At 42.8% G+C, this 25,611-nt stretch overlaps 2 protein-coding genes across 5 annotated transcripts in view; one reads left to right on the top strand and one right to left on the bottom strand.

The window, feature by feature from the left end:
* The window catches only part of syn3 (synapsin III), a 98,506-nt gene that overhangs the window by 27,246 nt on the left and 45,649 nt on the right, over positions 1-25,611 (bottom strand). The gene's annotated exons all lie outside the window — the stretch shown is intronic.
* On the top strand, positions 8,995-25,602 carry LOC146962774 (metalloproteinase inhibitor 3). Its single transcript, XM_085769017.1, has 5 exons — positions 8,995-9,309; positions 18,576-18,658; positions 19,875-19,986; positions 21,836-21,957; positions 23,415-25,602. The coding sequence occupies exons 1-5, from the start codon at positions 9,180-9,182 to the stop codon at positions 23,610-23,612; spliced, it is 645 nt and encodes a 214-aa protein (XP_085625143.1). The 5' UTR covers positions 8,995-9,179; the 3' UTR covers positions 23,613-25,602.

The following is a 25,611-nucleotide window of genomic DNA, read 5'->3' as shown; positions in this document are numbered from 1 at the left end:
TCAACTGTGACCCAAATTCAGACATTTGTCTTCAAAGCCTGAAATAGACATGATGAAATCATTAAGTGAGTAAAAAGCAAGTACAGAACATTTTGTGAATTTTGTTTGTTTCTTTGTTTGTTACAGTACTTGCAAACCTTTCGATTAGTTTTATGACCTCAGGATGGGGATCAGTACTTTAGGAGGCTGTGGTTATGACATAAGGCCTGTATCATATGGAGAGAGTCTTTTCATCAAAGAAAAACTGCTCTTATATAATTTCGGGGACATTTGCATGAGTTCCACAGTGTCTAATTGGAATTCAAGTTCAGGTCCAGGAGAAACACAGAACAAACACAAAGAGGGAAGAGATCCCCGTAACAAAGACGCTGTTATTGTACGCTATGTAAACACCATTATGAATTTCTTAACAGCTAGAAAAATAATTGCGTAATGTGACTATGTTTCCATACTGTGCACAAATGTTTGTGTAAAGTCTCATGTCTGGTTAACGGGGGATTCCAGTCATAAAAATTAAAGTGGGATGACTTCCCTCCTGCTGTGGTTTGTTCAGCAAGTCATGGTCATGGTCAGCTCTGGTCAACAGAACCAACCCCTCCTGGTCGGGGCCAAGGGAGGGTTCATCACCACCCCCGCTCACACTCAGCCACCCAACAGACCAACAACAGTTTATCATGGCTCAAAACAAACACTGGTGGAGTATGTGATCCTCCATGGAGACAACCTAACAAACACAGACACATGATATCAACAGAAAGGATTGCTGATTGCTGAGAGTTGGGGTCGAGGTCACAGGATGATTCAGAAAAATATCTGCTATATTTTCATGTAAAACTTGACCATAAAATCCTTTAAATGAAACTTTCAGTTTGAACATCTCTGCTTTTTAAGTGGACATTAGGACATGATTTAAATTAAAAAACAAAAAACAGCAGTTTATATAGTTATGATGCCATGCTGGCTCAGAGTTGTCCATTTACAGGCGCATCCTCTTTAACAAAGAGGTTGTAAACCTGGTAAACATACTGAGATTTGGCCCATAGCACCGTTTAATGAAATAGCACCCCTACAACCACAGGTGCACCGAAACTTAGTTGTCATGGTTACGGTAATTAACGTGAAGTAAACACTTTACTAAGAGCAGCGTGTCTTTACTCATTGCCATGGTTACTAAGGTAATGGCCATGGCTTGGTTAGGTTAAGGAAATGTCAAGTTACCGTAAGTAGCCTACTGAGTCAACACCCTTTGTTGTCATGGTTACAATAATAACAACAAACTGTGATAGCACATACAGTAGAAACAATAAACAGCTACTTTCATGTCATGCTCTGTCTCATGTTGTACAACTTCCATATGACCCGGGCTCTTCTCTTTGCTCTAGTCATAATTACTTAGGTCACTGGATGTTGCCTAGCAACAAAATGTCATTATGGGTCATGATAACCTGTTGCACAGATGAAGTATGGGCTCATTTCTTGTGAGACAGAGTAGGAAGTGATTGTGGAGGCGCTCGCAGGTTGGAGAGTTTCACCGCCTTCTCTGGGGACTGTGATGATGGACGTTTCCAGCGCTATAAGGCTCAGCAGTGTCCAGTTTGACAAGTCTTTGTTCAACACTGATTGGCTGTTGCGTGCGGACTTGTTGCTATACAGTATGATATTTTGAACTTCAACACGCAGGTCTGTCACAGGCTCAAACAGGATGCTGCGTCATGCCATTGACTTTGCATGTAATTTCGTCGTGCCACAAATAAAAGTTGCTTTTGGTGTGTACACAGCTTAAAGCAACACTATGTAGTTTCTGGGCGGTGTTGCGCCGGCTGCAACTGCAACTTTCCTGGGCAGGTAAGAATTTAGGTTTCCCGTGTTCGGAAACTAGATAGTGTTGATTTAAGACCGTTGAATTAAAGGTCCACTGTGTAAAATGGGGGGAAAAACCGTGCCAATTAGCATTCAGATTATAGATTACAGCGCTCACTCACTCGCTTACACTCACCCCTTCCAACGGCAAAGTGACGGTGGCCTCTGAGGACAAACTAATTTTTTTTATAGTGATTATATAAATATATTCATGGGTAGTATATTCAGATTTTGCCAATAACCCTTGCCAATTATTACACACTGGACCTTTAACGGAGCGGTAATCTGTGAAATGATGAGTCAAAGAACACTGAAACCCTCTGAAGGGCAGTCTACATTCTACACTCACAGTTAAAAGAATAGATGAAAATGCATTGCGGCGACCAGCTGATAGTGATCAGAACCTATTTTTAAAGAGCCTGAACTGGAACATTGCTTGTGTCATAATGCATAGAACTCAAGAGACCTCTGGCTTTCATTGTGTGTTCAATGACGATGTGGTTTTCTTTACTTCCCACAGAAGGGTTCATTCTTAAAATAATAGTTCTTCTTTAAGCAAGGGTCAGATGACTCATTCTTAAAACAGTTACTTTCCAAACATCACGGCTTGATAAAGCTGAAGTGGCTTTGGAATGAGAAGCCTGAACAATGGGGTAAAAAAAAAAAAAAAAAAACACAGGGGTGTCCTGACTGTCTGATGTCATATCTAAATTTAACCGTGGGTCCCTCCACCCTCCCACTGTGTGACATCAGCATCCTGTGGACCCGCTCTTAACACACATGACCTCTGACCTGCTGATGACTCACTCCACCATCTTCCCTAAAATTAACTTTCTCTTGCCCTCTCCCACGCACACCTTCTCTGCACTGCTCAGGTTTCTGGGAAACGCTGGCTTTTACAGTTTTCTGAGCAGAAACTGAAACCGCTCTGTGTTAGAGAACTCCAGTTGAGCTGTGAACCAGAATCGAGTAAAACCTAAACTAAGCTGAAACCATGCATCAACATTTGAGGCTGAAACATTAAGGTGACCAAAAACTGTAGTTTCTCTAATGGCCACTGGAGTCTGGCTCCGACAACGTGACAGTCTCCATGAACTCTCCCGTTAATATATCCAATGCCACAGCAGTAATAAACATGACTGCTGCCTGGTACAAACACAAGTTTGGTCCCTAGAGCTAATTTCCTCCTCCATGTTTATATAAGTCACCTATTTACAGTTTATAAAATCTTAAAGTTTAAAGTATGGCTCTGCAAGAGAAGTGGACTTGTGGTTCACAAAGAAATGTACAATCACCACATTCTTCATTACAGTAAAATCCACTTACACACAGGTTTAATCAGCTCAGGTGAAGGGAACACAAGAGCCCTGTTCTCCATGGTGTAGAATATTCTACAGGCACCTACGACCCTCTTCCCCTCAGCCTGTTGTTACTCCTTCACTTTTCAATGCCAAAGTTGACACTCCTCCCTCACCTTTGGTATCAATTCTTTCATCATTTCTTCATAATCATTTTTTTTAACCTCAGTAGGTTCATGATTTTGGTTTACATTGACTCATCCTGCTCTCATGTTCATCATATAGAAGGTTTAAGGATTTTCAACAAATTTGCGTGATTTGTTTTTTATTAATTGTGTGTGTTATGTATTCTACTGAGGTCACTCCTTATTCACAGTGTTGGGCAAGTTACTTAAAAAAAGCAATTCAGTTAAATAAGTTATAGTTACTAGTTACACTCTCAAAAAAAGTAACTGAGTTGAATTATTACATTATAAAGTAACTAATTACCAGGAAAAGTAACTATTGCGTTATATTTATAAAATGCTCAATTATGTCAAATTACTTGGACTCCCCCCCCCTAACCTCCCGTTTATCTTCCTCAGCACAGGCAGGCTCCAGTGTCGTGGAGCCTACCTGTGCGAAAAAATACTGAGTGAGTTGGTTAGATCCAGATAAACAACTTTTTTCCAATTATGGACTGAAAAAAAGCATATATAACGTACACTTAACAGGTGTATTATTTTGTGATGGGACTTCTGGAGTCAAGTAACAGTGCATTTTATTGTCAGTAACGGTAGCGTTATAACGGGGGAAACAGTAACTTTTTTGATTACTCGTTAATGAAAAAAGTAGCACCGTTATTCCCATCACTGCTTATTCATAAATGACAATAATGTTTTGGATTAAAAATGTCACATGTTGTCTGATGACCTAGTTTGGGGGAAACTTTGCAGGACAAAATGTTCATATGACCAAACCAAGTAGCTTTTTTTTTTTAAATATATTTTTTGGGCTCACATCAGGCATTCTCTCAACCTTAAGGAATTCCTCAAAGCTATTTCCATGCTGTCATATGGCCATGTTTATGGTTAGGTCTGGTGTCTCTTTGTCTCATGCAGTAATACAACGTAATTATTTTGTGGGGTTTCCTGACCGCACACACACCAAATATGTACAGTAGAGTACGGCTGGGGACCCTGCGTCTGAACAGGGAGTCCTGTGGTTGCATTTGGCCGGCGTGAGCAGCCTTCTGACAAGATTTTATTGCAGGGAGAGTTCTATTGTGAGCACAGCCGTGGGTCAGGGCCATATTTGTGTTTCCTCCCCTCATGTCTTAACTGCTGCATCAGATGATAGACATGCCAGAGATGGAAACTGGTAAATTCTGCTGAAATAGCTAATGAGACCACCACCAGGGCTTGATGTCACTTCCTATTCAGCTGGAAGGAAGGAGTTCAGTACCTCCTACAGTTCAGCCTTCAGCGACAGAGACTGAAACCTGACGTCATGTCACTCCAGACAGAATGCATTCAAGTTAAAGACATTCAGAAAAGAGACATCTGAAGTCAGCAGGTCCACACTTCAGACGGATGGGGTCAGTCTGACACTGATCCGAATGAAGCAGTTTCTAAGCAGGTTCAAAAATGTTCTGATGTAACCACTGTCTCTTAAATTTGTCTTTATTAACCTTAGAAAAATGACAAGCTGTTGTGAGGGATGTTTGACATGAACAATGTATCCAGTCAATCTGAGGCTGTCACCGTCCAAACACAGACATGTATTACCCCAGTTCTTCTCAGACCTGTTATGTGTTTTACTGCAGCTCACTGTCCCCATATACTCTCTCTATTATTCACCTGCTTCAGATACAACAAGTGTGTAAAAGTACTTAGTTACTGTCAACCCATAGCCAGATTAAACAGAACCTAATGAGAAAGGTGTTTCCTTGCTACCAGCCAAGAAGTCGGACAGAGATCTGTCTCCCACTACTAGATCCCAAATCCTCCTGACACCCTCAGATCTGAGGTCAGTGCTCTTTGTAATGAGGAAACATCCAATTACAGTTCTCCTCCTGTGCCGGCTTCCCACTGCGTCCTCAGAGCCGGGGTTATACTGTCTGTCCCACTTAACTTGAATGGCACATTGGCCTGGTGAGTGGAGGCGGGACGCTGCCCCTCGGTGACCGTCGCTCCTGGCGGTGCTATCTTTTCAAGTTTGGCCTCATCCTGTGTGTCTTGTCAGTCGAATGAAAGGTATTTCCTTTGAGTCACCGCTCTGTTCTCTCCTGTCAGCCCAGAACCATGCGGAAGCCCTTAAAGCCCTCCCTATACAGTACAAAGCTGCTGTCTGCTCCCCCAGAGGCTGCTGGTCTCAGAACAGGCCTTTTTTTCTATAATTGGACTTTTTCAGATGAAATGCACTTTGCTCTGCATTATGTTTACAGTACGTTGGCCTAGTTTGGTGACATCATTTCCAGAGGGTTCTGACTTTTTTCTGTTGTGTGGATCACACATATCTGTACTATTCTGGAGTCTGGGGTTTGATCTGGTTTCATTTCTGTTGAAGTAGAGCAACAGTTTTACTATGAGAGATAATACTCATAAATGGTCTTATTGTGGTACGAACAGTAGCATGAAGGAAATGGCTGAGGAAGCCAAAACTCTATGTAAGGGTCTACTTCACTACCTGTTATTGTTCTACACTGAGTTGTACATATTCTATCATACAGATGCAGGATGAGCATGTCTGTGTTATACTCTCTCTCTCTCTCACACTGACACACACACACACACACAAATAACTGACATACTTCCTTACCTTAAACTGCAGTTATTTCTATATATCTGTACTACCTCAACGTACTGTGCAATATACAATTCGTATGCTGAACATCACTTTCCTATACGGTGCATATAATTTATTTTTATCTACTTATTTTATATTATTGAAAGTGTTTTTTATATCGTATTTTTATGGTATTGCTTTTTTGCGCTGAAGGGGGCTCTAATTTCGTTATACAGAGAGTATAATGACAAATAAAGGCATTCTATTCTATTCTATTCTATTCTATATGCTATGATCTGGTTTTAGTGAAGCTATGGGTGACTGGCTTCCCTCAGCATAGCAATCACAGTCTGGCATCTGGTTAATCATTCTCTATTTTTTCCTCAAGTGATACCAACTTTGACCCTGGCCTCCTCAGAGATGTGACATTAGTCTGCAGAAGGCATTCATAGCTTAGGGCCACTGCCACACACATACACACACACACACACATACACGTGAGTGAGAGGGCTGATGAGGAGGGAAGCAGCTACGTACAGCACAGAGCGTTTACCATGTTTTTATTTAAATGACAATTATTGTCTAAAACACAGGGGAAGCCTGACTTCCCTTCGGTCATCTGCAAGCCAAGAATACACAATGAGCCCACACACACACACACACACACACACACACACACACACACACACACACACACATGGTGAGCAGCTCTTGTTCATGTACTCTGACACAGATAGATCAGAACTTGATACTTGCTGCTACAGCCCAATAAATATATTTCTGTTTTGGGTTCGTCTCAGTTTAGGTTTAACCCTGTAAGTAACTTTCCATCAACCTCCTTCATGAAGTCCCTGTTCTTGTATTTTTTCCTCACAGACACCAGTGGGCAACGTTAAGTTTCCACCCACACTCTGAACAAACAGAGGAGGAAGATGATGCACATTCAAGTCCATCTGTTCTTCAACACAGACAATGAAGCACACATCTAATGAACAGTCAATCGGAGAGTGGTAGCCTATGTTAAATGCTATCATTGGCTGGATTGTTATATACATCAAAAAGCTGTAAATGTTTGTGCAATGAAGGCTCATGCTGTGGATTTGTGTGTGTAATCAACACTGGTTGATAGAGGTTCTGTAGGAGAAGTCAGACTTCAGTTATACACCTGTTAGTCTGGATCCGTTCACCTCTTTTAGTCTGTCCAGGGATTTGTTGGTAATATGATGAACCAGCAGTCTGTTCCTATACATCCTGTGCATCACTTTATTCCCTTATTAGGTTAAAGGTCCTTCTCTGAGCCTGATTCAACTTGTTATCTTGGATATACTGTATGTTAGGAATGCAATGCTGCCCGAGCTCTTAATGTATCATTGAATTATGGGCGAGGGTTATAATTTTTTTTCAGAATTCTAAAGAAATGTAAATGTAAATACATAAATGTCATGTTGCTGATATGAATTCCTCCTTCCATCAGCTTCCTCCACACACTACGAGTCCAGACTAAAGGTTGGTGGCTGAAATAACAAGTGATTGGACTTTATCATTGTTTAACTACAGCTGTCTGCTGGAGCCATCAGAGGCATCCTGGTCTGGAACTGCAGATTAGAACTAATGATGATGACAATGACAACAACAACAACGATGATGATGATCATCATGATGATGAATTCATGTCCCATTGTTCTTATCCCACGGACTGAAACCAAACATGTGTGACCATATTAAACGTGAACGCACCACTGAACAAACTGGCTTATTTTCTCAGGGTAAAAACATGGTGGAGGACGAGCTAATGTGAGTCTGAGTCATTGTGATGGTGGATGGAAACTGTTCATTTATCCTCAACAACACTTCCTGTTTATTTTATGACTGCATTAGCTGAAGTTAATCAGTACAACACAGACAAAACAAAGTGTCTACTTAATGAGAGAAGCAGTCACCTTTCCGTGTGCTATTATATAAAACCAAAGTCGCTTTTAAATCAGAAATCTGAAGTATTAGCTAATCAATGCTAAGGACAAAATAAAGCAGGCAGGCTCTTTGAACTGAGATAAGTGTTAATGAAGCACATTCAGGGTCAGGGTTCCCAACCTGATTATTTCTGGCTGGGTTATATAACAAGTCTTAACATAGCTGTGTCGGTCGGTGCAGATAAGCCTCTGCAGCGATAAGGCCGCTCTGCTCAGGTCCACGGACACATGCAGGAAGAGAGACTTTAATTGGCTGAAGTGACTGAGGGCGAGTGACAGCGTCTCAGAATAAAGCAGAGCACACGAAGCAGAGCGTGCTGTCTGCAAGGCCACAGCAGCAGGCAAACAGGCAACACTGACACGTCTTCACCTGCAGCCTCAGTGATCTGATGAGTCACGGGATAGAAAACCACCATATCCCTCTACACCTGCTGTCTTTCAGGTATCATTCATTAAGTGAGGGGGCAGGATGACTAATTGGGAGTCCTGGGGGAAGAGAGAGAAGGAAAGTGTTTCCAGGGTTCAGTATCAGAGCTGAACACAAGAAGATTAAGGCCATGTGTGAGTTCACTCTGATTTTAATCTCAGAATTCTGAGGAGAAAAAAAAATCCATCTGACATAACTTTGCAATAATTGGATGATACATAAAATTTTAAATGCAGCTAATAAGTTAGGCTCCCTTAATTGTGAGGATTTGCTTTTTTTTTCTTTTTTGTTGCTTTTTATAAACCAAATAATGAATCCAGACATTTGTTTGCCAATCAACCTAATGTGAAAATATCTAGGCCTGAACTTGAAAATAATAATTGCCTGAGCCTCTGTCCGTCCTAACAGACTGTTTTGTCTTTACATCATCCTTGTTATTCGTCTGTGTGAGTAGGAAAATCAGACTCAGATATGTCTGTACACTTCACACATCCACTTTTTTTCCCTTTTTTTTTTTAGGGTAAACTTCCAGTAAAAGTCTGCTCTGTGATGACTGATGGGCATCACCGCCCGCTGATTGGTCGCCCAGTAGGCGCGCTGCAAGAGCGGAGAGGGGCGTGAACGCGTCTCCTCCGCGGTATATACGGCGCGGAGGAGACGCAGAGAGCGAGGAGAGAGGCAACAGCAGCCAAGAGCACAGACGTGGACATTACACACACATACACACACGCACTCCTTACTACTAACACCAGCAGCACCAGCAGCGCTACTACAGCAGCCGGACCCAGCGGGATTCCTTACAGCGTGTACCCAGCAGCAGCAGCAGCAACAACAGCAGGAGCGGAGAAGTTTGGAGACATGCAGTCAGTGTACCAGCACCTCATCAGCCTGCTGTTTGTCTTCAGCAGCCTGCACGTTCACCAGCTGACCGACGGCTGCTCGTGCGCTCTGTCGCACCCGCAGGACGCTTTCTGCAACGCGGAGATCGGTGAGTGACGTTTGACGCTGTGTTGTTGAGATAGACCAGACTCTGCTCTCTGTCTGTACATCGGCTCTGACAAACATCTCAACAAGCCGATGACAAACTTACTAGGCTATATGTTATCAGAGGTCAACTCTTCAGAGGCTCAGTCACGTTTCATTTAAATGTTTTATCCTCTAAATCTCTGGGGTTTTTCCAGAAATATTACATTTTTCTGAAATCTTTCCAAAATTTCACACCATAGGCAGTAATTTGAACTTACATTTTCCTAAAAAGGGTAATGTTATTCAGTCTCAGAACAAATATTGTATTTCTGGTGGTTGTTTCAAAATGTTGTCCAATGGGGTCCGTGGTCTAATTTGTGTCAGTTTAGGCATCCTTGATGTAAAAAAGTTTGAGACTGCTCTAAATGAATGAGCTGTTTTGTTTCTGCTTGTTAGCTTTTGATTTATGTGCAACCTGTTTAAAGAGGCAGACTCTTATTCACAGATAAATGAAACAGGTCACACTCTTGCCCTCTGATCACCAGCAGAACACTTCCAACTCCCTGAAGTTACAGGAATGTGTAATGTGAAATCACACGAGTTGATAGTAAGATTTCCAGGCAGCAGAGATTTATAAACTGTGTGTGTTTCTCTTTGTAGTCAGTCAGTCAGTCAGACAGACAGCCACCGGCTATAACTTTGATACCCAGCCCTTTCACAGAGCTTGTTTTACTGCTGCTTGTGTTTTCTCTGACTGCCCAGAATAATATGAGCAGTGGATCTGGTTCAGGCTGGAACGTGAGCTCAGCCCGATGTGTGTTTGTAGAGAACACAGGGAGAGACGTGGAGATTATGTGGACTGTTTAAAGGCGTTTTTTTTCCAGGGTTCAGTGCCAGGGGGTTTGTGACAGAAGAGGGAACTGTGTGTAGGGAACAGCAGAGGCACACACACACAGTGTTTATCAGTGCAGCTGATATTTTGCTTCAGTAACATATGACCCAAAAATGTGAAACCATCATGCCTCTCTCTGAAAGCCAGGACACAGAATCGAACAATAATCTCTCAGTCTAAACTGCACACACATTTGCAACTAGAAATAGGTTTTTGTGTCCAAATTTCAAATGAAAAACTGAACTGGTCCTTTAGTCAGGATGAGCCCACTAGCAATAACCTTTCATAAACAACACTGTGCAATACTGAATATACATACTCACAACAAGAAATCCTTCACAGTCCGGACTCGGCATGTTTTCAACATTTAATTAGCAACATTCAGTTTCAAGACTGAGTGCTTACTAATCACTTCAGGATTTGGCGAAGGAGACTTCAGTCTAACGTGGAGGACAGGATGAGCAGATATGCAGCGTTGAATCGTCTGCTGAGCTTCAGAGAGGACAAGGTGCAGGTTTAGACCCAGATATTGTGACTTTGGGGACCCACATTGGCCTCTCTGTGTCTCTTAGTAACCGCTGGTAACCAGGCCTTCAAAAGCATCTCCAGCCAAGCGACCTGGTTGGACCGGGTAAAAAAAAAATGCTGCTCATGCGATGCCCCTCGCAGTCCCTCAGATCTTCAGATAGCTCATGGAGTTGGCAGCCACTACTGAGACCTGCCAGGGTCCAATCTGGGACTGACTTCAATGGGGTGCAGTGATCAGTTGTGAGCCACATAAACCCCGTTTCCAAGGTCCCAGCTTAGTTCCAAGTGTGCTCTGAATACTCGTCCCTCTTGTCCCTCAGAGACACTTCAGCGGCAGCAGCTGGATGCACAGAGGTCACAGTCAGTGACCCTCTTCAACCTGGCTCCCAGTCTGATAGCATTCAGTCAAAGATAGGATGGCGATGAGTTCTGTACTTGTAAAGAAGTGGTTCAGGCTTCCAGATTCAGGAATAAGAGTGAACAGTTTGATATGGTCCAGCCCGAGGGGTCACCCTGGGCTCATCCTGTCCTGACCTATCAAAGTCAGCTGTTCTGTACTCATTCATTCTTTAACTGAAGGGGGAAAAACCCTTTAATTCCCACTGTCAATAATAGAGAATCTTCCCATTTAAAACCCTTCAACTAGTTCAAAGTGTTGTTTTAAAAAAAATTTTCTTTGGCTCTGATCCATAATCCTGACACCGGATGAATTACAATTAAGTTAAAGGATTGGAAACGGGCTGTCAGTCTCTCTGTATTTATCACATTTAATTTAAATGTAAATATTAAAACAAGTGCTCTGAGAACAGACAGCTGGGGAATCTGGGAAACTGGATGAGTCTGAGTCATGGTCTTGTGTCCTTGCTGATGAATTTTCTTTCCTGTGGGACCCCCTCCAAAGTAATCTCTGTTCTGGTCGGGTCAAACCCATTCATTAAACGCAGAGCTTAGCTTAGCATACAAACTGGAAACCAAGGGAAACCTGAACTGGTCCTGAACCTGAACCTGAACCTTGTCCATCATGTTTCTGCCCTGACCATCAGGCTGTGATGCATAAGTGATGCCTACACAAAAAATAATCTTAAATATGCAATTTCTTGAACATAAATTGGTCTTAATAAACACATGTGTCACCTTACACATTTTTAAACCATGTACACACAGTTTTCCAAAATGATTCATGTTACAGTGAAGTGGAAATACAAAATACATGTGTGTCATGAGATTATTGATTACTGTAAGTGCTGGCATTTCAGTATAACAGGACTTCACATTTAAAGTGGTTGTACTGATGTAAAGTGATCTTTGTCCTCTGTATCTGATCACTTGTGGTGGAGAGCAATTCATTAAGGCAGTGTCTTGACCTATTTGTGGCTAATTGTAGGAGTGGAAACGAGCTCCATAATCCTGATGACAATATGCAGTAGCACACACATAGTTTTCGTGAATCGTACTTCTATTCGTCTGGCTGCTGATTGGCGGCTGTGTTGGCGTCCGTGCATTTGTTTTTCCAAAGGTGAGATTAGAGAGACCAAACAGTGAACTTTGTCCCAGAGATTTAATGTCAGTCCAGAAACACACTTTTCCCCCCCGGGGTGATGGGAGCAAACCTCTCCATGCCTGCACTGTGAAGCAGGTCAATCGCTGGGGATTAGTGTGATATGTGGTGTGGGATTGAGGATCAGGTCATTTGCGAGAAGCATTTGCAGCCTGTTGAGCGTATTTCATTGTGCAGAGCAGCTTTGGTAGAGCAGGCGCAGGTTTAGAGTGACGCACAGCCTGGAGCTCTGTGACGCTGCCCTGCTACTAATACACCCACTCCCTTCTATTAATGAGTTACGTATTCAAATCAGGCCCCCCTTTGTCAGCTACCCCCTCCTCATCTGCAGTTCAGCAGGTGACTGATGACAACCTGAGTGAAGCCAGATGTGTTATGTAAGATAGAGTCAAATGTCTGTAGTTTTCTTAAAAGCAGGTTAAAACACCATGAGATGTCAGAGGGTGTGTATCATATACCAGCCTGGGTGTTTTCCTCCTGAGTCAGCTGGAACCCATCTTTTCTTCAGTTAGAGTTTCCAGTGACATTTAATGAGCATACAATCTCTCCTTTATCTATGACGGCCAGTAGCTGTCAGATATTGACAATAGCATTAAAGTGGGTGTAAAGTAGGAATGCCATGGATTAACAGAAAGAACTAGAGAATGCATTTCCTGAAGGAAATACATGCTGAAAAGCTGAATGCCATTACTGAAGCAATGCTGAATGAGCTGAAGAAATTGTTGAAACAATGCTGAATTAACTGAAGAAACTGCTGAGACAATGTTGAAAAGGCTGATGCTAATGTTGAAACATAAAACTTGTAAGCTGAGAGAGAAATACCTTTTTAAAAGGGGTAAAAGCAGTAGGAATGTTAAAAAAGGAAGAAAATGTAGAAATCCTGCCTGTTTAAGTGTGACAGTTGAAGAGTTCAAATCTGCAGCTAACCTGAAAGTAAAGAAAACTGATGAAACAATGCTAACATAGCTGAAGCAACAGCTGAGAATAGATTCAAAAGTAGAACATGTAAGAAGGAAGCTGATTTTGTATGAAATGATTGGAAATTACTTGAAATGTTGAAGATTATTAGCTTGGAAACATTGTTGAACCATTGCTTATATAGATCAGTGTACATTCATTTATTTGTGGCGGCCCGCCACAAATATATTACGTCCGCCACAAATAGAAATTTCGTCTTTTGGCTCGACCAGCGCAATATCATTCCGTTCATTCATCTCCGCATAGCTTTCTTTCTCACAGTGGACCTGTGCGGTGTGGGTCAGAGGGTGGGTGGGCACAACAAGTCTAACACACACAGAGCTTTAGTCTTTCTATATTTACTTTATTTTATCCAAAGAGAAGATGCAGGTAGCTCTTACTGCCATCATCATCAATAAATCCAAAATGCTCCCACACAGCAGACCTGAATAATGCAGCACTCTGGATTTTGAGCTACCCATGCTGAAGATCCTTTGTGTTTTCTGATTGCCTTTTCCACAACTGACCTGGCTGCTGTACTCGACACTTAACCCCTCTGCCTTCAAAAGAAAACAATGACTGGTGCAAGCCTTTTTTGCGGATGCCCTGAATGCACAAAAACACAAGTACACACATCATTCAAACAGAATGGGCCAGATTCTCTCTAATCAGCGGTTCCATATGGAGCTCTGTGTCTTTGATGCTGATAGGTGGTTGATGGAGAAGGGAGAGAGAAAGGAATAGATGTGGATCATCAGACAGGTGCCATATTGAGCAGGAGACAGAGCTAAGAGAGTGAGCTACAGCTGCTGGTTGTGATGCTGTCAGGGTGCGTTCATGGACACTGACACCCTTCATTTTAAACACATTTGTCAAAGCCTGACTAAAAGCTCCAATTTTGGTTTGACAGGTGGTGTTTCTGAGGTCAGCTAGCGTGACACTTTAACTTAAATGACCAGTTGGTTCCCACACCTCTATGGCACGAAAACACCAACGTGGAATAGAGTGAAAATCTGTTGTTGAAAGCAGGAATTACAAGTCTTATCACTTTCTTCTATCACCACATCAGAAATGCTGACAGAAGTCAATATACAACCATGATGTGTTATCACCAGCTACTCACAGCGACCGCTGGCTCTGGACTTTTTGTATTCCAGTATTCATCGGTTGTTACATGGCCACTTCAAATCAAACATAAGGCCGTTCAAACCTCGAGGTTGAGATACAAACCAACCACCACGCTATCACATGCAGCGATGAAAACTAACTTTATGCCTCATTTGCTTTGCTCTTCACCAACAATGAGCGGACGTCACACTCTGAGCTCTGCAGCAAGATTCAGCCTCACTGTTTATTTTTGAGCTGGTGGTGTGTTGTCCTGAGAATTCCTCTTCTTTCCACTCGCCTCCTCAAACTTGGACCACTTTCTGCATACTAAAATCACAGTCGCCTGTCCTGCGCCTCGCTTTCTTTCTTTCTCTCCCTCACACACACACACACACACACACACACACACACACAAATGAGTCACCTTATTCCTGTCATGCCACATTGTACGTAGGCTGAAATAAATGTTTGACTAAATTTCATGCTCACCTTAAGATTTAGCATTTGCATTCATGCTAATGTAATCCCCTGCTCTAGGCGAGAGATACTGAGTAAAAAATGGATTCACTTCTTTTCTTTTTGTTGGACCGTGGTTACTCCTCCTATTACCAAAAGCCTCCCACACTTCAAAATGTATGTCAGATCCTCTGCAGGAGATTAATCCTTGTGCGTCATGGCAGTGTTTGAAGTAAGAGAGAGCGACAGTACAGAAAGGAGTTTCTTCTCGGTCGTTAAAAAAGACATAGACATGAACCAGGTGGTCCTTCACCCTTAACCTTAGGCCACCCTGTAAAAGTCTCAAAGTATGAAATTATCTCCTTTACGCTCCAGTCCTCTACCAGGAGCCTTGGAGCTCGAGGGTCTTGCATTCTTAGCTGTTCTTAGGACTGCACTCTTCTGGACGGAGATCTTCACTGTTGTTCCTAGAATCTGGTGAAGCTACTCCCCCGGTTTGGAGGTTACAACTCTGAGTCTTCCATGGGGATAACTTGCCTCCAACATCTTAACATCCTTTCTAGTTCTTCTTTCAGCCCTCGGTATTTCTCCAGATTCTCATGCCCCTTGTTCCTGACGTTGCTGTCACTTGGGAGTGCTACACCAATCACTACAGCCTTCCTCTGCTGCTACCACGGTCACAGTGTATAGATGGCGATAGCCTGGATCTTCTTCTTTCTTAATCAGTTGGATTTTCAGGACTTGCCATACTCTGTCTAGGTATTTGGTTGTGGCTGATTTCATTGCAGCTTCTTTATGGTTCGCATTTGCTTGCGGGATGCCAAGGCACTTGCAGTTGTCCTCAACATTTGTTATGTTGCCTTGTGTTAGTCTGATCCCTTCAGTTCTGACCACCATACCTCCCCCACACCTGGCCACACTTATCCAGTCCGAATAACATTCTAATGTTGTTGTTTTTTGCATATTTGCATGGACTGCTGGAGACCTTTTTAAAAAAAATTCAAGTCTGAACATAATTTCTGCTGATACTGTTCAAAACATGCTTTTATTTTCTGAATTTGGAGATGGATACAAGTAGAGTCTCTTATTTTAAATATTGTGTTATTTGCCTGCTGTTTTAATGTATAAGCCAATGATTTAAGTCATTTGCTACCTCCCCCATGATGTTTTTGGTCATCATGAAGGAGGTTGGAGTGAAATGTGTAAGTGTAATGTTTAACTGATTTAACTGGTTTAGAAAGGTCCTAGAATCAATCAGTAATTCTTTTCTGATAAGGTTTGAAGCAATGTTAACAGTTGTTTGTACAAAGAGGATTCAGAGGGTAGAAGAAACTGAAGGAGCAACAGCGTCTGCACAGTGTGTCCACAGTTTTTCAGCTGAAGCAGGGTGATCTGACATCACTTTATTGAACTGGGTTAAGTAAACACTTGTAATGTGACTTCTTGACGTGACCATGCAGCCATGTGGTTGTATGTAAATATAACCACTGAATGAAGAGGAGGTCAGGGGGTCCCTGCAAGGGGAATGACACAAATCCTCTGTGTCCGGAACAGCTGAAGCCCTTCACACATTCCTGTGGGTGATGGTACCATCACTGGCCAATTAGTGGCTGCCATCCAACAAGAGGGGTCCTATCTGGATGTACTTCAGTTGAATCAGCTGACCAGTAGCCAGTCAAACAGGAAAATCTGTTTCTCCAGAGGCTGCTTTTGACACCAGGGCTGAGTAGGAAACTAGATTTTGGGATAACCTTAAAATAAAGGCGGAAGCGTTTTTTTTTTTTTTTAGGGATCTAGCTACGTCCTCACATTCTTTTGTAATTATGCTCTGGTTTCTCTGTAATGACAGCAGCAAATGTCCATCAAATACATGATGGGTATATGTGGTACATATAGCATAACATACTGTAAGGCTGACCAGCTAAACATGCTCTTAGTCTTAGGGGATTGAATGTTCTGCTGCAAGTTATAGTGAGAGGTCAAAGAGGGAGTCAGAACAGAGCAGTAATAAGAAAAGGTCTGATATCTGTTGAGATGTGAAAGTCAGTGAATAATAATAACATGATGCCAGCAGGTGATACAAACCACATAAGAGCTAAGATGAGTTCTTATGTGCTGTATTCTGAATGTTTGGGCGATTGAAGCTAACTTGCTATGTGGAATACTAGCCTGACAGACATCTTGGAGAAATCTTAACTGCTACTGCATAGATCACAGATCCCCAGTGATCCCCTGACCTATAATTGTCATCTGGTCAACATACACTGTATATTTTTGTGGCTTCCAAACAGAATGCACAACAATGACACTGAAACTGAAAGCTATGATTTTCAAAACCTTCCACTGTGCCACATCGCTTTGGCCTTGCCCAAGCCTAGCTGGCCACAGACTAGCATTCTGTTCTGCACAGATCCATGACAAGCACCTGCACAACCTAGGGAGGCGACCAGCAGAAAGACCAGGAACCAGTTGCTGTGGAAATGGAAACTCTTCTCATTTAGCTGACATTTGTTTGCTAATACACTTCTCTAAAATGATGATTAAAAGGCCAAAGAAATGGCCTGTTGGAAGGTGTCGCTGCATGCATGCTAACATAAACCACTGCCATACCTTCGTCCAGCCTCAGCGAACTTTTAGTACTTCAAATCGAGAACACCGTTTCTTCTCTGCTAGATAAAAATAAGAATCTTGGGGTTATATTTAGAACTTCAGGGGCTTCATGTCCAAAATAAAATTGTGGTCTCCGCTTTTGGGTGGTCACGCTTCCTGTTTGACTTTTATTTTTATGTCTGAAGGACAGCTAGACAAACAGAGCAGACAGAAGATGCCACATGCCTCATTTGTCTCTCCAGGTGAAAAGAGTGAAAGGCTTCTCATTTTTCTCCTGTCTGGGGGAAATATGAACCCCCAAAGAATGTGGGAAGGAAATTCCAGCAGGAGAGATAACAAACACAGCCAGTGTTAGTTGTGTCTGTGGCTGGTTGGGCTGTGGGCAGCAGGTGAACTTCACAGAAGATTGGCTGCTTATGCAGACCCTCATGTCTGGGTAGAGTCTATTCACCGGCTCAAATTATCATTCGTTTCTACACTCCCGTCGCCGGCTTTCCACAATGAGCCCCCTCATTCCACTGTGAGTGAAAGCAAACAAATCAAAGTCACCGCCAAGCATTTTCACCTCACCAGCATTTACATGAAGGTCCTGCACGCAGATAAGATCTGTTCCAAGCCCTGATTCCAACACAGAGGGAAGCCTGTTAAAACAGAGGCGCACACTGCACCTTTTCCTTCAAACAACCTCTCTCTGCTGTTTTAATCAGCAGAAAACTGCCTGGAGTCATGTTTCTCCAACTCCGATCTGAATACCAAACCCACACAATCAAAGCCAAGCTGTAAAAACGCAGTGTGAAGTTCACTGCCATCGTTTCATCTCAGAGTAGATATGACCAGGCATCCACGAGGTGCTGATTTTTAACGCTACAGATGAGCCCTCTTTCTCTTTCCCTCACATTTGTGTATCTAACTCCAAATAGATTTTAGTGTTTTCCCCATTGACCCTTCTTGGCAAAGGCAGCAATGCAGAAAATCAGATGAAGGGATTATCTGTGGTTCCAACCTGGTGCTGAAATGGTCTTTATCAGGGGGTTTGCTAATGTCTGTGACTGGCAGAGGTAGCGTGTTGGAGAGGAGGACTGGGAGTAATATGGACTGTTAATATATGTTAATACACAGCGTATGTAGGCATGTGAAGGTTTTGTTCTGCAGCTGACCCATTTGTTTCTTCTCCTCACAGTGATCCGAGCCAAAGTGGTCGGCAAGAAGCTCCTGAAAGATGAAACGTTTGGAACGATGCGGTACACAGTCAAGCAGATGAAGGTAAGTGTCATACTAAACACATTTACTTTCTCACCAAGAGAGTTTGGGGTTTTATCATTGCTTCTTATTCCACAGGCTTTATTTGTGAACATGCTCAGGCAGAGCTGTAGACGTCATAACCCATGATTCCACTTATAAATACAAGCGATTCCATTGGGATTAATATTGAATCAGGAAAAAACAATGTTTACACTCATAAAATCTCACAAACCGGATGTTGCAGGAACATTAGTGGTCATTGTCTGTCTGTCTGTCCTCTCTGCCAATGTGTGATGGCTGAAAAGTAGTTTGTGCTTCCAGGCTGAGTATTCCATTCTTCACTTCCTTGATATTATTACATAATGCTGCATATTTCTGACAGATGCTGACATGGGCCTGCTGCTCAGACAGGAGCCAGGCCAGAGGATTAGCGGGCTTACAGGCATTACAGCTCAAACAAACTCTGCTCTCTGAGTGTAAACACTTCAACAGAGAGTCATGCACTGCTTCAATGTGACCCCGGTTTGCAACAAAAGCATTAAGTGGCCTCTAGTTTGTGAAACACATTGATCATAACTGTAAGGATTATCCTGAGGAGTAAGATGTGACCTTTGCACCTCTTGAGTTATTTGTTTGTTCCTAGAAATATACTGGAAACTGTTGTTTCCCTTGTGGGGACTGATAAAGACAATTCTCTCAAGAAATCCTATGAGACAAATACCTCAGGCTTTCCCAAACCGCTAAAGTTTTGGGCTTAGGAAACAGTTTGTTCTGCTTTTCTGTGAGTGACGTGTCTAAACAGGGATTTCCTGTTGTTCCCAGACAAATAAATTACACTGAAAAAACAGCAGTTTCGAGGGCAACGCCGACTTTTGGCCCTGCATACCTGAGCTGACGAGAAGAAGCTGAGGTCCACGGTCTGGCTGGGCAATGACCTTGCCCGAACCGCATCAAAGTCAAAGCACATTACACAACATAATCATGTTATCTATGACTTAGTTAAGGGCAGAGCCTAATAGTCTCTCTCTCTCTCTCCCACGAGGCATTCCTTCAGGAATGTCATCTGATAAAGTCAGCGTACTGTTTTCATTCCTTATTATTTATGTGTGAGAGTAAGTAAAGGCTGCAGTGCCATGGTGAACGCTGAGGGGAGGGGGGTGGAGTGGGGTTGGGGTCGGGGGGCACTTTTCTGGCTCTTTCAGGTCCTCACCCCATTTTTGGTTCTCTTGTCTTCCAGATGTACAAAGGTTTCGACAAAGTCCAGCACGTGCAGCACATTTACACAAGCGCCTACGAGAGCTCGTGTGGCGTCAAGTTTGACATCAACAAGTACCAGTACCTGATCACAGGTAGGCTGACACTCTTTGTTTTCCATCAAGGTTCAATTACTTCAGTCCTCTGGAGTTTAAAGGAGACATATTATGCCCCTTTTCCACAGATAAAATAGTTCCCAGGTGTCTTTTCATCCTCTCAAAACAGCCCTGTGCACAACAGCTGGTTTCAGTGCCTGTCCCTTTAAATGCAAATTAACCACTGCTCACCCCGCCCCTTTTACTGGTACCAGGTAGGGGTGGGGTTATGCAAATTCGAAAACCATTACATCATTGTCTGACAACTGAACAGCTTGTAAAAACCACATGGATTTCAACCTAGGGAGCCAGAAAATTACAGATTTTGTTGTCAATTCTCACATTTTGGAGGGCGGAAGGCAAAACAAACACCCAAATATATGTTAAAGAGCCTTCAAAAAGTGATATTTCCATAACATGCCCCCTTTAAAACATGTAGACGTGTTTTTGGAGCTTGCTTGACCTGTTGGTTGAATATATCAGCTGCTCCATCCTAATACATAACTGGAGTTTCTACCAAACTGCAAATGCATCTTTAAACTCCAAGATGAAAACTCGGTTTCGGTCACAGAGATGCTGAAGAATCTGAGTCCTGTCAGAATCCCGCCAGCAGCATGACGTATTGTTGTAGGCCAGCATTCTCTCCTCACTCTCCACCTCCCCAAGGACTTCCTCACCCGTCCTATGACACAAACTTTCCCACTATTTATATCCTCCTATTTGCCACCTTTTAAAAAAAACCCTCGCTCTCATTTCCCTCTCCAGCCACGAGCAGCAGAGAGCCGTTTCCTGTCTCTCTCACGGCTTGTAATTAACAGCTAGCAAGCAGGAAGCGACTGGTGTTTTCCAGGCCGAAGTATTTTATGAGATGCTATTTCCAACGGAGGTGCAGTTTACTTTGGACCTTGTCGTGCTGTCACTAAGTCCCAACCTGTAAATACTGCAACTCCACTCCACGGTGCATGCGAATGAGCCGGCGTTGCCAAGCAGCCATGGCTGTGTTTACGCCGCCCGGGTGCCAATGACATCACCATCTCTCGCTGCTCTCAGGGCATCTATAATAAGTTCCGCATACGATCGGGAGCGCATTACAAGCAATTACAAAGCAGCGGGGCCTGTGAAATGAGCTGCTGGAGTCTCCTTTGATCAAGCTTTGAGTGCTCCAGCCATGGTTAGTATTTTAGGAGCATGTCACACACTCAACACTATGTAATAAGCCTGCAAGTGACTCCAGTAATCCCAGTGCGGGGTTGCAGGCTGAGCAGGGGGGGTGGAAGGCAGGGGAGGGGGTGGAGGGGGGTTAAGAAACGCATATTTGTGCTCTGTTTAATTCCTGCATGGTGACAACAGGGAGAAGGAGATATATGGTGACAAATCATGATGTTCCTGAGGCCGTCACAGTGCACCTGTCTTAGGCGTCTGTCCAGGGCTAAAAATAGAGCTGTGCTGACCTTTAGGTATGCTGAAATAGGGGTGTTGCTATAATATGAGCTTAGTGAAATGAGATTGTCTTACCATAGATAAACATGTGTGTGTTTATATTATCCAGTGTCACATACAGAGGATTATGGCATTTAGATAAATAATGAAATAACATGAGTGCAGCTACAGTGTGTTTGTTGTGCTGTATCCACCACTCGGGTCCACAGTGAGGTATCACTGCAACTGCTGCAGAGATCCACATGAGGTTTTCCACAGATGCTCATGGTCCCCAGAAGATAGATCCTGCTCCCCTGACCTTCTATAACACAGAGCCATCATCAGATATGGAGTCAGACAGATGCCTGCTTTCCAAGAGCATTGTAGTTTTGGCTCAAAGGCTGATGCTCCCTCTCTTTGCACCCCTTAGGTCGAATGTACGAGGGCAAGGTCTACACCGGGCTGTGCAACTTCAACGAGCAGTGGGACCGCCTCTCCCTGGCGCAGAAGAAAGGCATCAACCACCGCTACCAGCTGGGCTGCAACTGCAAGGTGAGTGGAAACCAGCAACCTCTGCTGATTGAACACGAGGAGGAGCTGCTCACGACTGCATTTCATTTGATGTTGTTTTTGAATGAGCCCATTTCTGTGTGTGAATTATTATCCATCGTGACATCCACACATGGGAGAGTAAACAAGTTTTACCACCGGCTCTGGGACTTATTAAGCAACAGCTCTGGAATCAGCTAAAGACTGCATTCCCAGTTCATGTAGCAGCTGCTGAGCCGCCTGGTACAGTCCTACTGTACATCTGCTTCCACTATCGGCGCCCTATCAGTATAACTGGATTAGCATAGAGACCTATTCATTCCTAGTCTGGGCCAGAGCCTGTAAACAATGTTCAGTGTGCACATGGCAGCAGCCCAGAGGCATCCAGAGAAGGCCATCAATACAGAGAGATGTCAGTGTGAGAGTGTTTCCACAGGCAGGCACAAACACTTATTAAAACCTCTTACACATTCCTCCACGAACCAGGACTTACTAAAAAGTGCTTTTCCACACATCGTTAAAACCACTCGAACCAGGAAGTGATGTGGAATGTCTCTGAACCGTGGAGGACGGACTCTCCAGGTCTGAATAACGGCGCTATCCAGGGTGAACTTGAATTAAAACAGCCGCTGATTCATATCCAGATGAGTGCAGCTCTCTGCTCATCATGGATCCTTCCTGTCGGTTCTCGCTGCACATTGAACCGCGGAGCCGCTTTTATGCGAGCACCTGGATTAGTGACGCTCATCCAACTCTATAACATAATCAAGTCATTGAAAAGATCCACGCTTCAGGAAGCAGCAGATGTTCAGTGTAGATGTGACAGGAGTGTGCTCATTGGTTTCTCTCTAAATCATTTCAAAAGCACCTGAGCTGTACATTGATGTGTTTTCTACTGCTCAATATGTGATTCAGTCACCTTTTCATTTATGAGTTTTTCAAAGATTAAGAAGAGGCTCTCAGTTCCTCTCTCATGTCTGCTGCGTCTTAACTCTTGTAAACGCACTGTAGCTTCAGAATTAGCATAAAAAATGACTATATGCAGATAAAAAAACTACTACTAGAAGATTAAGTTAATTCTTTTTCCCTTTAAACTGTGGCCAACCAGCCTGCTGGCTTTAGCTTCATAATTAGCATACAGACATGAAGTGGTGTTAATCTTCTTTGTTAACTGTAAAAAGCTATGGCTATTTAATCCAGAACCAAAAACATTTAAATGATTTTAAAGTCAGTGCAAAATGAGTTTGAGTTAATGTATTTGGTCAAAGCAAACAAACAAAACAAAACTGGGCAGAATTAAAATGATGACTTATATTTTGCAAAAGAAAAGAAGTAGAACAGACAAGCTCGACTTCCAAAAAGACAAAAACAATACTAAACGATAGTATTTAGCTGATAAGCACATTAGTTGCTGCTATTATAAAGTGTGGTTCAATGTGTCTCTCTGTCTCTGATCGTAGATCAAGGCCTGCCGCTACCTGCCTTGCTTCGTGACCTCGAAGAACGAGTGCCTATGGACAGACATGCTGTCCCACTTCGGCAATACTGGGTACCAGTCGCGGCACTACTCGTGCATCCAGCAGAAGGAGGGCTACTGCAGCTGGTACCGGGGGATGACCGCCCGCGACAAAACCACCATCAACGCCACCGACCCCTGAACCAGCGCACACCTCACCCGAAACCCACTGCCGCCCCCCCCTGACTCCGCCCCTCTTCCCTGATCACCTCTTCTTGAGTACTTCAGGACTCTTAAAGCTCACTGGCCTCTGAATGACCAAGAGAAGAGAACAACTCCATTACAGTGCCTGTTTTGTAGCACTTCTGTCAGAAAATGATACCTTTCTTTTGTTGTACAGATCGCCCACATGAACTCTTTCTGTTTTCCCCACGTTTCAATCAAAAGCCATTCTTGCAGGGAAACAGACGGACGGTTAACGGGCCAATAACAATTATCCAACTCCAATGGGATATTCAACTAATCTCCAAGACACTACTGCTACTGCTAGCCTTTATCATTTCCCCTGTTGGACTCTCAAAAGTAAAAATCATGAACATTTTAATCAGAAAAAAACATGATCACTATGTAAATCCGATTTACTGTCATTCCTAAACTACAGCTGATACACAACATACATACAACAGATTATGGGCCAACATGCAAGGTATGATCCTTGAAAAGATACCTCTCATTGTGGCTTCAGAGTCATTTTAAATGCTATGGTTTCACTTTTCACTGTACCATCGTCACAGATGGTAGTGTCTGCTTCCCTGCCAGTCATGTTGCAGCTACACCACAAACGACACTCTCTCTGCTGAACACTGATGAGTATCAACGTCTGTCTGTTTCTGTGCAAACACCAGGATGAGCTTATTTCCTGCAGAGATGGTGATATTTTATCTTTTGCTGTATATATATATATATATATGTAAGCTATAGAAATGAACTATCGACTCAGCTGAAACCTCTGTAATACATTTATTTATATGTTTCATGGGTTACACATTAACCATGTGCTATATCTGCAAAAATATATATAACAGGCCAAGACTGTGCAACGGTCCAGACTGAAGGACCAGCATCTGCAAGTTATATATTATGGTACTTTTTTTTGCTGGATTTCCCGTGACTGGTACTCTTCTACACCAATCCAATGAAAGTACAGTATGAGCAGAGGTTTCATGAAATGATTTATTTTGTAAGTGTATATTCAGTCTTTTTGTATTTAACTATTTGAAATGGATTATATGAGAAGTAACAATACTGTCACTAAATTCATTCTTCTTCACCTGCACCCACCTGAGGAGTTTCCCTCATGTTTCCCCTTCAGTCCATTCCTTTAACAGACACAGATTAGCCTCGGAGGAACAAACACCCTCTCATCACTCTCACTACAATAAAACTGCAGTGTTAACACTGAGGACATGAACCCATGGTAGTGATTGTGCAGTGTAGTTTCACATTTCTGCAAATGTAGAAGGTTGTAACGGCTGGTGCAGCGAGCACAGTGACTTCCTGGGTGTGTTCATTAGGAAGCATTAAAGGTAACTGAGGGTAGATTTATTTTATTTTATTTTTTACTCCAACAAGCCAAGCTAACTGTCCCCAGTGTGCAGTCATTGAAAGCTAAGCCAGCTGGCCACTGACTTTACCTCCATATCTAACAAACAGATATAAATCCACTCATCTACTGTCATTTAGTGGATTTCCAAAAAACGTCTAATATTATTTTTCACATCCACTGCAAAATAACAAAAGAGTCTCATTCTTATTTTTTCACATCCTTATATTTCCTGCTGTTTGTGTTTGTCAGTGAATTTCAGTCTCCAGTCTCTTTTTCACAATGAAGCAAATGATTTTCTTTCATTGGTTGTCTTGATTATCATCAGATATGATTTATGAGTTCACCTCTTGGTTCAGGCTGTTTCCCTCCATTTGGCTTTTCTGTGTCACTTCTACTGTGGTTCGTGTGTGTAAATATACTGTCTCCGTAACATGGAAACACTTGGTCAAGTCTAAAACAAAAGAAAAAAAAACTCCTATCATAGAAGCTGTGTACAGTCTGTATGTAAACACTGATTCATTAAGTAAGTGTTTGACTTAATTTCTGTGTTTTATATTTTTATAATAAAGATTTTATGAAAAATGGGCCCCAGGAA

This window comes from Trachurus japonicus, chromosome 23 (assembly GCF_045865225.1).
Source record: "Trachurus japonicus isolate A0001 chromosome 23, Traja_1.0".
In the NCBI taxonomy this organism is placed as follows: Eukaryota; Metazoa; Chordata; class Actinopteri; order Carangiformes; family Carangidae; genus Trachurus; species Trachurus japonicus.
Note: the sequence above shows the minus strand (reverse complement) of the source record. Positions and strands in the feature narration are given on the sequence as shown.